This window comes from Drosophila gunungcola, unplaced genomic scaffold (assembly GCF_025200985.1).
Source record: "Drosophila gunungcola strain Sukarami unplaced genomic scaffold, Dgunungcola_SK_2 000001F, whole genome shotgun sequence".
Taxonomy (NCBI): Eukaryota; Metazoa; Arthropoda; class Insecta; order Diptera; family Drosophilidae; genus Drosophila; species Drosophila gunungcola.
In genome coordinates, this window is record NW_026453197.1 from 6,676,973 (window position 1) to 6,694,684 (window position 17,712).

The following is a 17,712-nucleotide window of genomic DNA, read 5'->3' on the forward strand; positions in this document are numbered from 1 at the left end:
TATGTAAATCAGTTATTATTGTTGGTGCTATCAATATTTTATTTTTAAAAACCAATACAAAATATATATATATATATTTAAAAACATAAAAACAAACACAAAGCACATTGCAGCATAAAATCTAGTCCAAGGTGGGAACTAATCGGTCGTCAATCGATAAGAAAGCGCACTGCCTTCTGTGTTTTCGTCGGCGAGGTGACATTTGCAGTGGCCTCCGCCCGAGCCAACGAAGTGTGCATTCCATTGAGTACGGTGTCCAGCCGGGACAGTGCCTCCTGAATGCTGACGGCCAGGACACCGCCGTCCTGCTGATTCTCCCGCTCGAGCAGGGCCGTCTCGCAGTGCCTATGCAGTCGTTGGGCGGATCGCTGCATCACCTGCAGCTCCTGATGAACGAGGGCGGTGAAACTACTCTGGCTGCCTGGCGTCTCCTCGGGATCGTAGGTCAGCAGGCGTTTGGTGTACTGCACCAGTTGGCTGGCCGGCGATGGCGTATTGCTGCTGCTGGACACATTCAGTAGCCTCTTCAGCGGTTTATTAAGCAGCACATCCTTCATGGCGCTCAAGTTCAGGGCAATGCGACTGGAGTTGTGGGTGTCGCTCAGCGTCTCGTTGAGGTCCGCATCCAGGGGTTCCCAGTCAACCTCGACAGTCTGGAAAATGGTCTTGGCATTCAGTTTCTCCTGCTGCTGTTCCCTGACCAAATCCAACCACACACCCAAGCGGGCAGTGGGCCACTCGGCCTTGAGGCCACGCTGCTTGTCCAGGATCAGGATTACAGTGCGCAGCAGGCCAAACTCATCGGGCGTCTGGGTTTGCCGGAACTCCAAGGGCAGGTCCAACTGGCGACAGCGTTGGGTGGCCTCCTTGACCATCAGCTGTGTTTTATGCAGACTCTCCTCCGAGGGATTCAGCATGATGCGTTGGATGTCCTCTAGGATGGTGGATTTCTGGGCTGGCGTCGACGCTGCTGCATCCTCCTGCCTCAAGGGAGTATGCTCCTGCTGCTGGGCCAAAGCCAAGGCTTGGCGCTCCGTCTCTAACATCTCGCTGTTGCACTTGTACTTGAACTGCTCCAGTTCGAGGCACTGCAGCCGCTCCTCAAAGTCCCGGGCATGCTGGGCCCGCTCCTGTTCGATCCGCGTCAGAGCCGCTCGCTTCTCCGCCTCCAACTCCAAGCGCAACTGCTGCTCCTGCTTTTGCAGGATCTCCTGGTGGGCCAGCTGGAAGTCCACAGGGTGCTCCGCCTTGCCCCTTTGCGAGCAGAAGGGATTGGAGATGCGGAAATAGTGGGAACCACCAATAACTAGACGGTCACCATGGAACAGCTGACGTCGCTCTTGCAGGAGTTCTCCGTTCACATAGGTTTCAAAGTCCTCGCTGCCGGGAGTGACAAATAGCTTGCCACCGCGCTCGTGCTCGATGCTGCAGTGCTGCAGGGCCACAAGTGGGCCATCTAGTACAATGTCCGGCTGGGAGTTGGCACACCCTCCTGGCAGACGACCCCTGCCAATGCGCACCAGTCCTTGCGGCAGAAGGTAGAACAAGGTGCCACTCAGTATGGGATCTGCGGTGAGATTCACCAAGCAGGCCTGCTTCTGCTCGGCGGTTAGTTCCAGGGCCAACCCTCGACGTTTCAGGACACGCAACTCCGACTTGCGCTGGTCCTCCGCCTCCTTGAGCTTCTCCATCCACGACTTCTGGGCTCGATTCAGTTCCCTTTCCCGCTCGGCCAGCTGCTGACGCAGTGCCTCCACCTCCGTTTCGTCCACCGACGTCTCGATGATGATCTTACGCGGCACTGGATTGTTATTGTTGCCGGATAAGCGCCGCTGGCGTTCGTACTCATTCCTCAGCGACTTCAGGCGATCCACTTCGGCGCGCAGATCCCGGATGATCTTGTCGTGGGGCGACTCGTTCACCTTCACCCGGTTGACGATGGAACGCGCCTTACAGGCGTACCGCAAAGTGGCCAATGTCTCATCCGCATGCAGGCTAGCCGGCGATATGGTGGCCAACATGACTGTCTTCGAGTTCCCACCGAGATTTTCCTGGAAAGAGGAGACAGCAACACATATATTGAGACGCATTTTGGGATGCATTTTGTCTTCAAGTGACTAATTGTATTGTTTGGACGTTAATCTCTAAGGTAAATCAAGCTATTTATTTGCAGGGTCGAAACGAAACCTTATATTTTTAAAGCGTTACTCATAGCGGATGAAAGAAAAATAAATGTAACAAATAAATTAATTTTAATCACTATTATAAGTCGGTTTCATGTTTACTAATCGGTCCCCCTAAATTAAATTTAAATATGAATAATTTTTAATGTATGATTTTGGATTAAATCTATTTCAAAAGTTTTTCTTGAAAATGGCCCACTATTTTGAATTTTTTTTAATTTGTATAAATAAAAATCAAGAAAAATTCTTAAAGAACCATTTGTTAAAATTATTTTGGATTATAAAAGTACGAGTGCAAATAGAAGCTATTTAAGCGACATATTTTTAAAGAATTTGAATAAAAAACCTATTTATATAATCTTGTTTCCCATATGGAATTGTTATTGAAAATGGTCCATTTAACTTCGATGTGATAAGGATGATTTCATATGAAATACGGTCTGAATAAAATATAATACATAAGAGTCCCAATAAATATATATTTTCGAAGCGACTTATCAAACAATTCAAAGAACTGGTCCCGCTATAAGACATTCCATTATTGAATACCATAAAATCAAATTGATAAGACAAAATTGGTTTCTACTTCTTGAACATTTTTGTAAAAGCAATATACGCCCGTATGTGAGGGGTAAATAACAAACCCATGGCGACTTTAAGGCACTCAAAAGCACTCACAACAGATGCGTGAAAATCTCAAGGAATGAAAAATAGACAATCTAAACCTTCGAGTATGTGTTTTCGATTGTAGACTTGGAGCGATAAGGCCGGGCAAATTGATAAGGCTCCACCCATCTGTTTGCGTAAAACTACCGTGACAAAGGCACCTACTGATGATCATTATCACCCAACTTATCAGAAACTGCAGTGCGAGGAGGAAGACGACAATAGACAAGTTGTTGTGCCAATCAAATAAATTTACTTGCTCTCACACAGAACAAAATTAAATTATTTTATTGTAAATTTTACGAATTTCTAAATAATTTTGAACCAGATGTTTTCCAACATTACAAGCAGAACAAAAATGTAATTTAATTCTCAGGGAAGAGGAAGGATTTGAACTCGGAAATATGATAATTTCCGTGGGCCCATGTTAAACATATGCAAAATTTAGATAAATAAACATAATTGTGCCGATCCATGTATTTTTGTTGCTGTGTACATTGCTCATATGTATTCAAATATAGGTTTGTATTAACTATTTAGTACACATTCTTGGCAGTGTGCGTAAGTGACACTTGTTTGATTAAGCAGGTCAGCACCGTGGGCTAAACAAGAGGGCGAATCGGAAAGAGGATGGATGATTACACAAACTGCGCAGCAGCAGCGGCGTAGGCGTGCACAGTGGTCAAAACTAAAGTGTTTTCGCTTAAAAAATTATTTCCATAACTCCAAGTGACCTCAAGGGGCCTGTCGTGGCTGCCTGATTGTCTGAAACTGGGTCCATTAACTGCAAATTAAATCAATCAATGCCGGGAATCGACGTTAGTCATCCGCGTACCAAAACGTTCCATATAACCACATTTTGAACTAAATATAGGTTTTGAACGTCCTCCCACCTTTAAAAATCTGTCACGATCTCTGGTAATGACCGAAATTCGCATGTATTAAACTAAAACCGCAAAAACCCGCTAAAAAGGCGGTATGTATTATAACGAAAATACAACAAAAACCTTGATCAGAACTGGCTAAAATGACGTAGACCCTTTATTAACACTAGGTTTACGCAAATTTACGAAATCGTAGGAAAACGACGAACCTATAGCGAGCTGAAAAAAATGCAGCCTGTGATTATACATATTTTGTGCGATTTTTATTCATCTTGGGTAACCGAATTTCGTTTGATAAATGAGGCATAATTTGAACATGGTCGACCTGCAGTCTAGACGATTATTAGTGAAACTTATACACATATATTTCAATCCCCAAATGATCAGCCGTCGAACATTTGTCAAATCCCTCTCATGACTACCGTTTTTCGTCATCTTTTCGGTATTAGCAATTGGTTACTAATAAGAAAAACTTCCAAGAGTATTTTTCATGCCCCCAGTTAATTAACATTTATTAAAAATGAACAAACTAACACAGGGTGAATCATTTGGAAAATTGTTGTTTGTAAAAAAAAAATAAATTAAAATAGATGCGTTCCACTGTGCCTCATGTGAGAGCTGTAACCACTATGGAAACACTCGAAGGGGCCGGTTCGGGTGGAAGTGCAAGTTTCAACAAAAGCACGAGACGCGAAAACACAACAAAACACAATGCCATATATACATGTTTATAAACAGGCATACACATATACAATCGCGGGCACAACAGTATTAACAGAAACTCGAAAAAATATAGTGGTAATACCTAACAATTGGTATTGTACAGTATTGTATTTTGCCTTTAAATGAAAAAAAAATTGTTTTGTAAAAAATCAATATCAAAGACCTCTTAACCACCTTTTTCAAGGTAGACAATTTATATATTTCCCAAACTTAAAAAAAACTGTGGCAACAGATATCTAATTTAATAAAAAGCTTTTTGCTAAAATGTAGCAGCTTTTAATGAACAATGTTATATGTTTTATTTGTTTGCCCTCGACTGTCCTCACATCTTCACACAAAAACACAGCAGTAAATATAGTGGAGACACGAAGTCGGCAGAAAATCAAGAGCCGAAGGCACGACGGCTACAAAAATGCAGTAATTCTAGCGTTCGGCTTTCAGTTTCATGAGAGACATCCACCAGAGTACATCGAATTTCGGTGAAATTTCAAAGAAATATACAATCCACTGCATAAGATAGCAGATACCGATACCTTGACTTGGTATTCCACACAAAAGTGCATTAAAAAATACGAGTTATTCAAAAGCAGAAGCAAAGTGATTCAAACTGAGTTCATTGGACGCCCAAGAAATCAGAGAGACGACAAAGTGAAACGACCTCGCACAACGCGCGTTTTAAAAAAAGAGAGAAAAACACACGCAATCAATAGCGTTGCAACGCTCCTTACAAGGCGAAAAATAAGAAAAACAAAAAAAAAAAACAACTTCCAACATGGATGTTTGGGGATTCTGCGTTAGCGATACTACGATGGCATATGGCGGTTCGATGCGCAACGGATATTACCGGGACTACGAGCAGTTTCCCTACGGAACCCTCGAATCCACCACATCCCCTCATGCGGTCAAGGATTGCTACAGTCGAGTGCAAGGTAATTTTTTTGGCCAGACCATCTCCATAAGGCGGTAATCCAAACCATAGCCAAAAGCGTTAAACTTTGAATCGTATACGCGCAAATGCACTGGGGAAAAAAAAACAAGAGATAAAGAAAAAAGCGCGTTCCGTAGTTGTATTTGTGAATTGCGTGTGTTGTTTGTTGTTTTTGCAAGAATTTATAAATAGCCAGCCTGATTTCTTGGCCGCATGTGTATGTGTGCGGGGAACACGCCTTAATTTTTTGCGCACAAACACAGGGTGTCTAAAGTTTCTCGGCGCAACTTGGCTTATCAAAGCCCCCCTTTTATACATATGTATTTACGGCTTAAATCCACGTGCTGTAAGATATTGGCGCTTAATTGCATATAGCAGCTATAAACACGTAGACAAGGTTTAATAACAAATTTCCGGCATTTTAAAGTTGAAGCGCAATTATTTTATGCAGGTAAACAAAAGAGTATATCGTAACTCGTGGAAAATCATAAAAGAAACCAAAAATAATACTTTGCATGGCTATTTTAAAGGTGAATCAACTTAATCTTATGGAGGTCAGTCGAGTCCATTCGATCTGTTTACGATAATTAAATAGACAGACATGACTGTACCTCCAGAAATGGCTCACAAAAAGTTGAGCAGGTGGTTGGACAATGGATTCTTTTTGGTGGAAGACAAATAAAACAGGGCTTCATTGTGTTTGTGTGTTAAAATTAAAGCGCAATAACAAAACTGAGGTGTGCGAAAGGTAAACTTTTGTTGTTGCTTTTATCCGAGTAGTATATGACTATGCCCTCTGCTTTATCATGTACACAAAAAAAAAAACGAATCCTTTTGAATTCAATATATAATATTTTAGATATTATGCTTACGTAAATGAAAATTTGTTTTTGAAGAGTATACAGATTATTATAAAATCATTTTTAAATCAAAGCTTTATATAACAAACTGAATCGTTAAGCATTATCTTTACTTTTTAGTGAAAAATCAATAGATCACAATTTTGTACTGTGTGGAGTACAATTACAGATTATGCAAGGTCGCTTATCACAGGCTATGAATAGAACTTTTTCACATGGATCGGCTGGGCTTTAATCAACAATAACCATTTAACATGGTCAATTGAGCAATCAACGAAATAGTATAATCAACGTAGCCAGGTCACCTAAGCACTACAAGTGTTTGTTCAAATATATAATAAAGGAACAATATCAAATTTTAGCTTTCTCAAAAAATTAACTAAACCCTTTCAAATCTTCAAAAAAATTCGGTATTGCTTAAATTTATGACCAACAGTTTAATTAAAAAAATTTTTTGAACAAACTAAAACATTTAAGTTTTTCGTATAGTTTTGCTTTGCGCAGATTTTAAAATTTATAATAATCTAATATTTTGAACACAGCTGTTTGGGTCACAGGGTCACGACAGACATTTTAAAAGCGGAGATGTTAATGGGAATCTCATCGATGGCGACGTGACGCCGTGTGCGTATAAGCAGCGACGTCACGTAGTCAAAAATCAGCTGTTTGGCCCAGAAGGGCGTTTCAGTGGGCACGTAGGCCAAAAACAGAGAGCGGGATACAGACGAGGGCAAACTGATAGTGCGACCTTAACTAATTATGGTCCTATCCTATTCATTTGCTTACAGAGAAATGCAAGCAGATAAAAACCGAGAAGCAGTTGAGGAAGGATTGTCCTTTCTGCAAGGAACACAAGAAGCGGCCGCTCATCAACTACATGCGCAAGAGGGAGCAGCGCAAGCACCATGACAGCATCTGCGAGGACGAGGAGGAGATGCACGACCATGAGCTGGAGCACGCCCACAATCACAGCCACGAGGTGGTGTCCTCCGTCCTTGCCGCCCCCCAGAGCTGCAAGGTGTGAGAGGGAGCGGGACGACGCTACTGCAGACGATTCCCACAGACATTCGCGAAATGCCATATATATTAATATACAACCAGAAGAAAGGAAAGAAAAACAAAACTTGAAAAGAGGAAAAAACCTGAAGTTACAACAAAAACAAAGAAAAATCAGAGGAGAAAAGAGAAAAAAGCTGTTAAAGACGAAGATTGCCCCTTTTTTTGAATGGTTGCCCCAGCATTTCCGCATCGCGAATACACTACCATTTACAAGAGAAAGAACAACTTGATACCAATTTACAACTCCCTTTACCAATTATCTACTACAACTTCGTTTTTACGCCAACTTCGCAGTTATGTACAACTATATAAACAATAATTTGTTTACCGACAAACAAACAGCGCACGATGATAGAAATCAAATAACGAAAACCTGCCCCGCTTGACCAACGCATTTTTTTGACCTTAGGCAATCGAGAACACCATGAAAAATAGACAAAAACAAAAAAAAAACAAGGGAAGCAAAATTAGCAGAAAAACTGAATTTTCTATTTTGCGTACGAGAGACTGAGTAAACTGCAGTAGAAAATTGTTAAAGCTAAAATTGTGTTTTTTTCGTTCTTTTTTTCGACCTAATTGGATCAGTTACAGGTATACCATATTAACAAAACATAATATAAACTATAACCACAGAAAATGCTTCATTGGCGAAAATTAAGGTTTATAATTATTATTTTTTTCGATATATGTGTAGCTACGTATATACTTTGGACCCCGATTTTTATTGTATCCTTGTCTATATTAGACATTCCCCATATATTTATTGTAATACCAACTGATTATTGCACAGTCCGAGCAAGTGTCAAAAGTAATCGTAATATTGATATAAATGTAAAAGTTGAACATGTTTTAAAAGTTTATGCCAAGTTAAATTTTGTTAACGCAACTTATAATTACAGAAAACCCGAAAATATTATTAGGTTATTTGGTGTTCAAGCTTAACTGTCCAAAAAGAAAGACGGAAATAATATAAAAACGATTTAACATTTGCATTAGTTATTTAAGAAATTGATCAAAAATGTATTGATTTGTGAAGAAATTTGCTTGCAGGTATCGAGAAAATTTTCAATTTATACAATGTTATATATCATATATATTATATATTAATGTTTAATTTAAATTATATAAAAATCAATAAAACTACAAATTATAAAAAATATAATTTTGAAATTATTGTTTTCATTTAACATTATTATAGCAGGCATTATTAATAACTAAAAAAAAAGGAGAAAGTGGAAGGTTTTATAGGAAAAACTGCCTTAAACTAGTCAACGATTTTAAATTACCATTTGACTTTACATTGAGGTGGGTCAGTTTAGACCACCGACTGAAACTGGTTTAGTTTTCCAAAAAATTCCCAAATCTCTACGGAAATCTTTCCGTCTCGCACCAATTCACTAATTGAAGTTAATATGTCTTTTGTAGACTAATCGAAAAATATTCCTCAGGTTAAATAAAAGTTAAATATCAAATTGGGTAAATACTTGATGCCTAAGGTCGGTGCTTAATGGATTACCCTGGGAACTGATTCTGACCCAGAAAAAGAAAACCTCGAATCTTAATAAAACGACCTGGAACTTGACCATGCGACAGTAACCAAATAGTTTCCTAGATCTCTCGTTTAAACAATCAAAGTTTGCCCAAACATAACCTTACTTCAATTATTTCCCACTCAACTAAACTGAATTGAATTAGAGCAATAAACATTTGACTCGAGTTGATGAGATCAGCTGGCCGGGAGCTTTAATCATAAATGTCAAGAACAGCCGGGTATCAAAATTTAAAACGATCTTTCTCCCGGTTCCCCGATGGGATGATCAAATTGTGAATCGCCCCACATGCCATATATCCACGTATATATATGAATGAGTATGCATTGGTATGTGCTGCAATGGGGTGTGCGGGGAAAGCGGCATTTGAGAAAAACAACTCATGGCGGGAAGCCATAAACTCAGTTGTTTATACAATGAATTCGATTCATTTCATATTCAATGCTAACCAGTTGGCTCAGGGAGTAGAATAGAATAGAATAGGAGGGTGAAAGAGCGAATTATAGAATTACTAGCTGGCTTAAATTACAATTGTTGTTATGTTAGAAACTGGAATCGAAAGCACACGTTCCATTGCTTCATGCAAACGTGCCTAAAGTATAATAATTTTACTAAACTTTCGCTTTTCTATTAATTTTTCTTCTTCATAAATTCAATATATATTACTCAATTATTTAAATAGCAACAGACCTGCCTCCAGTGAAAAATCATGAGTGTTGTTCAATTAGCAACAAAATTCGGTTTGAAATTTTCTGACATTATTCATATTGATATGGCTTTATATTTATTTAAATGCCACATTGTATCGATCCGGTTAATTAGCGTTAATTTGTGAACTAAAAACGTGGCTTATTTGGAAATTCACATCGCCGACATACCTCATCTGTTGCTAATAATAAAAGTAATATAATGACGTAGTCATGCAGTGGCACGCTTTGCGTATTAGACACGACAGATCAACGAATTTTCAAATCGGTGTGAACCGTACTCCATTTACACGCAAGTCGATGTTTCTGGATTATGCATATTTGAAACCCACATCCACCCATTATCTAGACAATGCTTGTGGCTAACCGTAGAGGGTTCGGGAAATTTTGATTAAAAATTCACTGCGGTTTCTAGGGGCTTTGCACACGAATAAGTTTGCTGGGAACTTATTTAGAAAGGTTGCCTGAAGCTCGACACTTCCAGTTCCAAAGTTCTTGCAGCCATGTGAAGGTCATACAGAGTTTAAAAATAATACTTACAAAATATAAAAAAAAAGGATTTTTCGTAAGGAGTCCGTAAAAATGCTGAACCGCCTAATAAAAAAATTGAGAACTTCCACAGGAGGGAAGTCGCAAGGTTAATTAAGATAAATACTATTGACAATACTAAAACATTATGAGGTTTAAAACTAACTTTCATATGTATGTGTTTGTTGTGCTCATACAAAGGTTTTTTTTATCCTAGTTGGTAAATTATTTAAATAGGAAAATAAATTTGGTCAAAATATTTTAGCAAAAGAAAACAACTTAAATTTAAATGCCACCTAATAGCAGGTTAACATTTACAAATATTATTAAATAATGGGCTAGCTTAAATTTGTATAGGATTTTATGATGGAGCGGTGTCTAAATGCGGCTATAAACAGAAACGGTTGAAAGACTTTAAGACTATAATTAATCTAAATATTTAAAACAGAGGTTGAATCCAATTATATATGGGATGGAAGCGAGTTTATAACTAGTTTATATATATAAAATCTATGAAAAAAAAGTGTTTGATGCTAAAGGTTAGCTGTAAAGTTATACTTAACTTATAAATTGTAACAAATAACTTTTCTTTATATCTTTACTAGGAATTAGATATCTCAATTTGTTTATAATCAGTGTTTTGTGTGCAAAAGCTGATTGTTTTTAATTTACGTATACTAAACGTGTAAAATGTGTAAATTTGTTGTTACCACATATCTCCTATATTTGTAAATTATTCATATTGTGTTCTAATTGTTATTGCAGCTCTTAAGGACGGTAAAAAGTTGAGCAAGGGCAATTGTAAATGCGAGCCTACAGCCTGTAAATGTGGAAAAAGGCGACGACAGCAACAATTGAAATTGTTGGTGTCGCAACTTAGGAGACGCGATAACGTATCAAGTGTTATATTGTTTTAGCACCAGAGTACACCAGGAAAAAATAAAATACAATAAAAAAGAACATTATCTTCAAAGTATTTTTAAATCGTTGGGTTGGCAAAGAGATGTACATGGAACTTGTGTTTATTATGCAAAGATAGGAAAAGTACTTAAAAGATAGTCAGTCATAGAAACAATGGAAAGCAAAAAGTACAATCAAATATGGACTCGAACAAGGTCGCTTGGTCTTCCAGGTTGCCCAACAATGTTTGTCGTTTTCTTATAAAGATCCCAAGGGGTTCCTTTTAACTTGCTTACGATACAATTGGGAACGACGCCATTCCAGCAAATATTTGTCCTCACCTTTTATGGCAAAGACCATATATTTAAACTGAAACAAGTTAGGATTCTCAAGGGAATACTACCGTAACTTAAATTAAAGTGGCTAGACAATAAACAACACTTAGTGGAACGGGTTTTAAGGAGAAAAGGCAAGTGTGTGGACTTTCTAGTACCTTCAATCAAGAGTCTTCACTCTGGCGCCCTGTAATTACTCATCGAACATGGAGAGTGATTATAAAATACGCCGTAAAAAGTAAAGTGCACCTTTTTTTAGACGTAGATTACTATTATATAAAACTCTTGTTGATGGATTAACTAAACCTTGTAATATATCAATAGTCAAGGTACATAATACTAAAGTGGGCAAAAGCTTGTGATTTTTCATTGAGAGCAGTTGTTAACTTGAAGTATAAACATAAGTATGTGACATGCTAACGAAAACTTAAAGCCAATTGGTTAAAATCGTGAAACAAATATTTATTATTTTTAAAAAAATCTAAAGGGTTTATGTAATAAAATTTAAAAAAACAACTTTTTTTAGTCATGAGATTTGCAAACAAGGCTCTAACAGACTTACAATTCAATTGTATAAAAGCTTTGACTAAATCTATAAAACTTACAAGGTAAAACTTGGTATCTTGCTGTGATTAAAGGCCTTAAGTTTTTTATTTGTAAAAACAAATCTTTTTCGAGGTGTTTATCTAGATGTCCTAAAATCACAACAACGAAAAACGTTGAGTCAATAAAATCTGAAAGCAAATAAAGCAACTGCTATCTTTTTTTTATTAGCTTTTTAAAAAATAATATTCTAAAATGCATTAAACGTGCCATTGTATAAGGTCATATATTTTATAAGCAAATAAAAAAAAGCACGACAGAAGTTGAAATAGATATGAGCTTAAATATGTATGATAAGAAGGCTTTAATCACTCAATTGATTGGGGCGCGGGGAGGTCTTTGATTTAAATTTAAGGCCAAGATAAAAAGCTTAATTTTCAAACGTGATAAGACAACAATAAATAATAAACTGGGTCTGTGTTTTTATCTAGAAATAAAAAAAAAGCAAATGGTAGATGAACTTAAGTTTTGACATAGGGAAACATCTCATATTTTATCCCAAAAGCCTCAGTTAAACCCAATCTAATCTTTTGATGATCTCTTCTTCCTTTTCATGTTTTTCATACAATTTTGTAGCTACATTTTAATTAAAGTTATTAGCCTAACATATAATTAAATGAGCAAACACCAAATCTGTCATAGTACCTACATATTTGGCAAATTTCAGACTTTATAAAAGCAAATTCGCTGGTCTGAAAAGACAGGGCGACGACACATCGTCACGAGATCAAATCTCTTTAGACAATGGGCATGGAGACAAAGAGTGAGTTCAAGCATCACGAGATCTGCGGAAAGCCAAATATCATATTATTTGCTCAACAATTCGATGGAAGCGGTGGCTATGATTATATAAACATTTGTCAGTTTACAATTTTCGTGGGTACTTTCCACCGAGGTCAACATGTTGTGTGCATTCCCAGTGCAGTTATAGGTACTGATTGCTTTCCGGGTAATTACTGATTGTGCGGAGACCTCATTCCGTGGCCCACCAGTTAATCAAAGCGAAAGTGTTGATAACCGATCCGTTGGAGATGGCAAAAGTACGGAAAATTTCTCTATTTACTTATTTAATTTCTAAAGTAATCGACAAAAAAGTTAGATAGTGTTTAAACTCCGACGCTGTTTCAATTTGTCAGGGAAGGAAAAAACCTTTTTTTATAAAAACAAAAGTACTAAAAAATAATTCTGGACTTAATAGGCCATAAAACTAGTATAGTGCATAGGTGGTAACCTTTGTTGAAAATTTAAACAACATTCAATTAAATTTTGGCTTATTAACTTCCCTGCGATTCAAAAGTGGAATATATTTTTCAAACTATATAGAGTACCCCTTTGGTTTTAATTAAAAATGCCTGATGGATATTTCGACATTCAATAGAATAAGGTATTATCAACGGAGACCAACCTACTAACCCAGTTGATAAGTGCAAGAAAAGGTAATAACACTCACCCTCAAAAGCCAGGTGAGCACGCTTTCCCGATAAGGGACAAAGGTGCTGGGTGTTCCGGATCCCAGGGGTCCGTTCCCGCTGGCCTTGCGGGAATCGGCCAGAGCAGCGATGACTTTCCCCAGCGTCAGCAGGCTCTTGTTTATGCTGACGCCCTCGCGGATCCTCTCGCCATTCGATCCCGAGACACTGATGCGTTCGCTGCCCGCCAGATCCACTAGACTGATCTTGCTGCGCCGTGTCTGCCGGAGCGAGGAGACCGTGCTGGAGTCCGTGTCCGAAGACAGACCATCGTCGCTGCTCAGGTCGGTGAGGTTCAGCACGATATTGAAGATGGAGTGCGAGCGAGAGCTCTTGTCGTTCATCGCCGTGGAGGCAGTGGCTCGCTGCGAGTTGCCCACGGCCAGCCAGTTGCGTAGCGCCGAATAAGAGTCCACTGAATGGGCACTCAGATCCACGACATAGGGTCCGAAGATGGGGTGCTCGCGCACCTTCAAAGCCGGTCGCTGCTGCTGCTGTTGCTGGACGGGAGTGGATTCCCCGGATGCTGATGCAGCCGCATGCTGGACACTCAGCAAATCGTGGATCTTTTCGTTGTAGATCTCGAAGTAGCTGACCTCCACCTCGACCTGCAGCTGCTCCTGCCTCTTCACCGCCTCAATCCTCCGGAACAGCTCGTGACAGAATCGGGGAATAATGCCCGCCTCAGCGTGCGGCGGTCCACCATCGAGAGCGGCATCGTCCAGCGCCTCAATGCCCATCATGCTGTAGGATTTACCAGAACCCGTCTGCCCGTAGGCAAACAAACAGGCATTGTAGCCCTCGAAGGCGGTGTCGATCAAGGGACGAGCTGTGCCCTCGAAGACCTTGGCCTGGCAGGCGTAGTTCTTCCTCTCCGGATCGCAGGAGTAGTAGACCTGGTCGTAGCTGAAGAAGTGCGTCACACCGGCCGAGGAATCGGCACTGCTGCCTGCCTGCACGGTCAACTCGTTGCTATTGCCATGCACCTGGACCACATTGGTGACCTGACCACGTGTGCACTCCAGGGCGTTCAGTGGGCGCACCCGCACCGCCACAATCATGTTGCTGTCCTCGGAAACGCTGAGGCAGGACTCCATCAGGGAGTCGCGATCCTTGGCCCGGCTGCAGCTGGATTTTACGGTGCCGGGAGTCTTCGGTCTCCCGGGTGTGTGGGTATTATTCCTGTAAAGCGACGAGGGTGTGTAGCAGGCATTTAGGGCCGTGGGCTTGGGTTTCGGCTGCGGAGTGCCTCCACTGAAGGCCGTATTTAGCTGATCCGGACGATCCCGATCCCGATCCTCAGTCCGCGTCATCAGAACTTTTTTCCGCAGACCACTGCCCACTAACGCCGGCGTCGATTTGTGCGGACCACGTGTTTGGAACTGCTGGATGCGTTGGCGCACTGGAGTGCTCTTGTTGCTCATCTTTCCTAGGATTTCTAATGCTTTTTCTTCAGTTTAAATCAATAGTTGCAAGAAGTTTCGAATTATTGCGCGGCGTCGTTGTTTGTTGATTTTCGTAGTGAGGGACGTCGGCCGATAACAAAGCAGGGTTGATATTAGTGGACGGCCCGAGGTCTGGCAACGCCGCCACGTACTAAGGATGGGAAAAATTTGATTTTAAACTATTTACTTTTTAACGGTCACTTTAAAGTGTAACCACTTTGTAACTTATAGACAGTTATAAAAATGGTATTTAAATAATGTTAGTTAAGCTACAGATAACCAATTTAAATAAATAATTATTTGAAAGAAATTCTGTTTTGCTCAAAAAAAATGAATTGAAAAACCAAGTCTGACTAAAATATTTTCTCTTCATGTTCTGTTCTTAAATATTTAAAAGATATATATCTGGTTTGAGTAAGTGTTGGAAAATAGTTTGTATTTCAACATTTGCCTTAACTCTCTTATTATTTCAAAACTGTCATTTCCTGTTGTTAATTTATTTTATTTAAATTAGTGTCTCGACATGAATTTATTTTCAGCACCTTACAAATTTTTTGTTTTTCACGAAACGTCTGAATTGCTGAAATATACTGAAATTCGGTCAGCTTTTCGACAGTTGTTTCATAAAAAATTCAAATTGCGGAAATTCAGGAGTTCAGCAACCCAGTAGCTGCTGAAAATTTGTAGTATATTTTCAGCAATTCAGAGATTCATCCGTTTGTTGAAAACCCAGAGAGAGATTCAGACGCTTCGGAAATACTCGGACTGAGAACTTAAAAGTCACTGTAACCAGTCACGAGAATTTTAAACAGCTCATCTCTAACCGATAACCGATAGCACTTTGTTGTTGTTAGCAGCTGTGTCAATCAACGTCGACAAAAGTAAATAAAATATAGAAAAATACAAATAAATAATTAGCAGTAAGTCAGATTCGTGTTCAGTAAATAATTCTGGTTAATTATTGCAGTTGCATTTCGTTACAGCTTATTAATAGCAAAAAATATAAATACAATTTTGAACTCGAGACTACCAAAATCTAATCAGCTGCAATTACGCAGATCAGATTTAAGTAGTTCCAAAGTAACTAGTTCCGAACGTGTTGTGATTTCGCAGCGGCCGCATTTGTGGCTTATAATTTCCTTATTCCCCCAAAACCACATAAATAAGCGCGATTCGAAAGCAGGTTTTGCATTCATTGCAAAACAGTGCTAAGGCGTGCAGCTGAATAATCTAGATACTAATCCAGATATAGTATAAATCGGACTTAGAATGTCTCAACAACCTGTTGCTTTCCTCACTCGTCGCGAGACTTTCAGCGCCTGTCATCGTCTACATAGGTAATTAAATTAAATCAACTCGAATCAATCAATTGTATTGATTGATAATTCGATCACAAGCTTGCAAACCAATTTAGTTCGATTAATGTTGACTTTCCGACTCTTGTATTTCACAGTCCCCAGTTAAGCGATGCGGAGAATCTGGAAGTCTTCGGCAAGTGCAACAATTTCCATGGCCATGGACACAACTACACAGGTGAAACCAAAGTACCCCATAAATACGAATTACAGCACCCCATTTAAATGCCTGATTACCTGCAAAATGGCAGACATATCGTTTAACCCAGGCTCAATCATGTATAGCCCCCAACAATTGGTAATTCGAGATTGAAAAATGCTTAACCATAATAGCAAACCTTGGCCGACAAGCTCGCCTATCAAAACCATATTCAAGTTCAACGCTCAAAGGTGTAATCATATCTGTAGACTGGCGACCGAGAATTGATAATGAATAGCTTTGAACCAGCATAGAAAGACCCCTCTATACTTGACAGATTAGGGACTAGGAATTTTTGCAGTTTTCAACCAGCTTAACCTTAAGAAATTCGATTCGATTGTTTAGTTGTTCCCTTGTTCTTATTTCTGAAATAATGCAAAATACCAAGCAATGAAACTTGAGATTTCAATACTTATTAGATATCATCATGTGTGATTGCAACTATTTCTTATGGGTATTTTTATCCAGTTGATTGAAGGTTTAGAATTTCAGATCTGGGAAAGGTTTTTCTCACTACAGATAAAAAAGTTTACATTAAAATGGCCACGAAACGCAAATTTAACTATATGGTAGATTAATATAATATTGAAACGAACATTTTTTAAGTGATAGAGATACATAAAATTGTATTTCTTTTAGTCGAGATAACCGTGCGTGGACCCATCGATCGTCGAACTGGAATGGTGCTGAATATCACCGAGCTAAAGGAAGCGATTGAGACAGTGATTATGAAGCGTTTGGATCACAAAAATCTTGACAAGGATGTGGAATACTTTGCCGACACAGTAAATTACTTGAAAACACACTATACATTCATACTATAAATGTTTTCCTTTGTTCCTGTAGCCTAGTACCACCGAAAATTTGGCCGTATATATTTGGGACAACATCCGGCTGCAGCTGAAGAAACCCGAACTGCTGTACGAGGTAAAAATCCATGAGACACCAAAGAATATCATCAGCTATCGCGGTCCATATCCCCTCAATGGTATCTATAATCCCATAAACAAACGCATAGCTCACGATTCCTGCACCAATATTTCATCGGATTCGGATTAAGCAGCTAGACAGAATATATTAAAAATGCATTCGAACTTGGTGACATTGCCTAACGAATTTACTTGGACCAATGCTCAGCGAACACTTACCCAACCTTCTTAACAAACACCCATAGAAAAAGACACTTACCATGTAAGAGATTAAACAGCTATACGAATTACGAAGTATGTAGAAATAATCTATGTTTATGCAACATATTACTGAATAAAAACTAAAGCAAATGAAAATATATTCATGACTTTTAATAATATTTACTATA

The 17,712-nt window shown here is 39.1% G+C and overlaps 3 protein-coding genes and 1 long non-coding RNA gene across 6 annotated transcripts; 3 read left to right on the forward strand and 1 right to left on the reverse strand.

Moving 5' to 3' along the window:
• Positions 1 to 17: 17 nt before the first annotated feature.
• On the reverse strand, positions 18 to 14,977 carry LOC128263534 (kinesin-like protein KIF14). Its single transcript, XM_052998653.1, has 2 exons — positions 13,377 to 14,977; positions 18 to 2,051 (listed from the first exon to the last, which is right to left on the reverse strand). The coding sequence occupies exons 1-2, from the start codon at positions 14,817 to 14,819 to the stop codon at positions 150 to 152; spliced, it is 3,345 nt and encodes a 1,114-aa protein (XP_052854613.1). The 5' UTR covers positions 14,820 to 14,977; the 3' UTR covers positions 18 to 149.
• LOC128263558 (uncharacterized) lies at positions 2,011 to 3,919 on the forward strand. The gene is made up of 3 exons (XR_008268443.1): positions 2,011 to 2,149; positions 2,935 to 3,370; positions 3,438 to 3,919. It is a non-coding gene; the product is annotated as an uncharacterized LOC128263558 (long non-coding RNA).
• Positions 5,080 to 11,053, forward strand: LOC128263555 (uncharacterized). 3 transcript variants are annotated; one of them, XM_052998683.1, is made up of 2 exons: positions 5,080 to 5,385; positions 10,854 to 11,053. In XM_052998683.1, the coding sequence occupies exons 1-2, from the start codon at positions 5,229 to 5,231 to the stop codon at positions 11,003 to 11,005; spliced, it is 309 nt and encodes a 102-aa protein (XP_052854643.1). In that variant the 5' UTR covers positions 5,080 to 5,228; the 3' UTR covers positions 11,006 to 11,053. The 3 variants fall into 3 exon arrangements, with proteins under 3 accessions (XP_052854643.1, XP_052854641.1, XP_052854642.1); XM_052998681.1 differs by lacking the exon at positions 10,854 to 11,053 and adding an exon at positions 7,033 to 8,465; XM_052998682.1 differs by lacking the exon at positions 5,080 to 5,385 and adding an exon at positions 9,973 to 10,197.
• Positions 14,978 to 15,669: 692 nt separating the features above from the next.
• Positions 15,670 to 17,684, forward strand: LOC128263552 (6-pyruvoyl tetrahydrobiopterin synthase). Its single transcript, XM_052998678.1, has 5 exons — positions 15,670 to 15,760; positions 15,824 to 16,177; positions 16,294 to 16,373; positions 17,034 to 17,179; positions 17,241 to 17,684. Exons 2-5 carry the CDS (start codon positions 16,110 to 16,112, stop codon positions 17,451 to 17,453), a joined length of 507 nt encoding a protein of 168 aa, XP_052854638.1. The 5' UTR covers positions 15,670 to 15,760; positions 15,824 to 16,109; the 3' UTR covers positions 17,454 to 17,684.
• Positions 17,685 to 17,712: the final 28 nt, after the last annotated feature.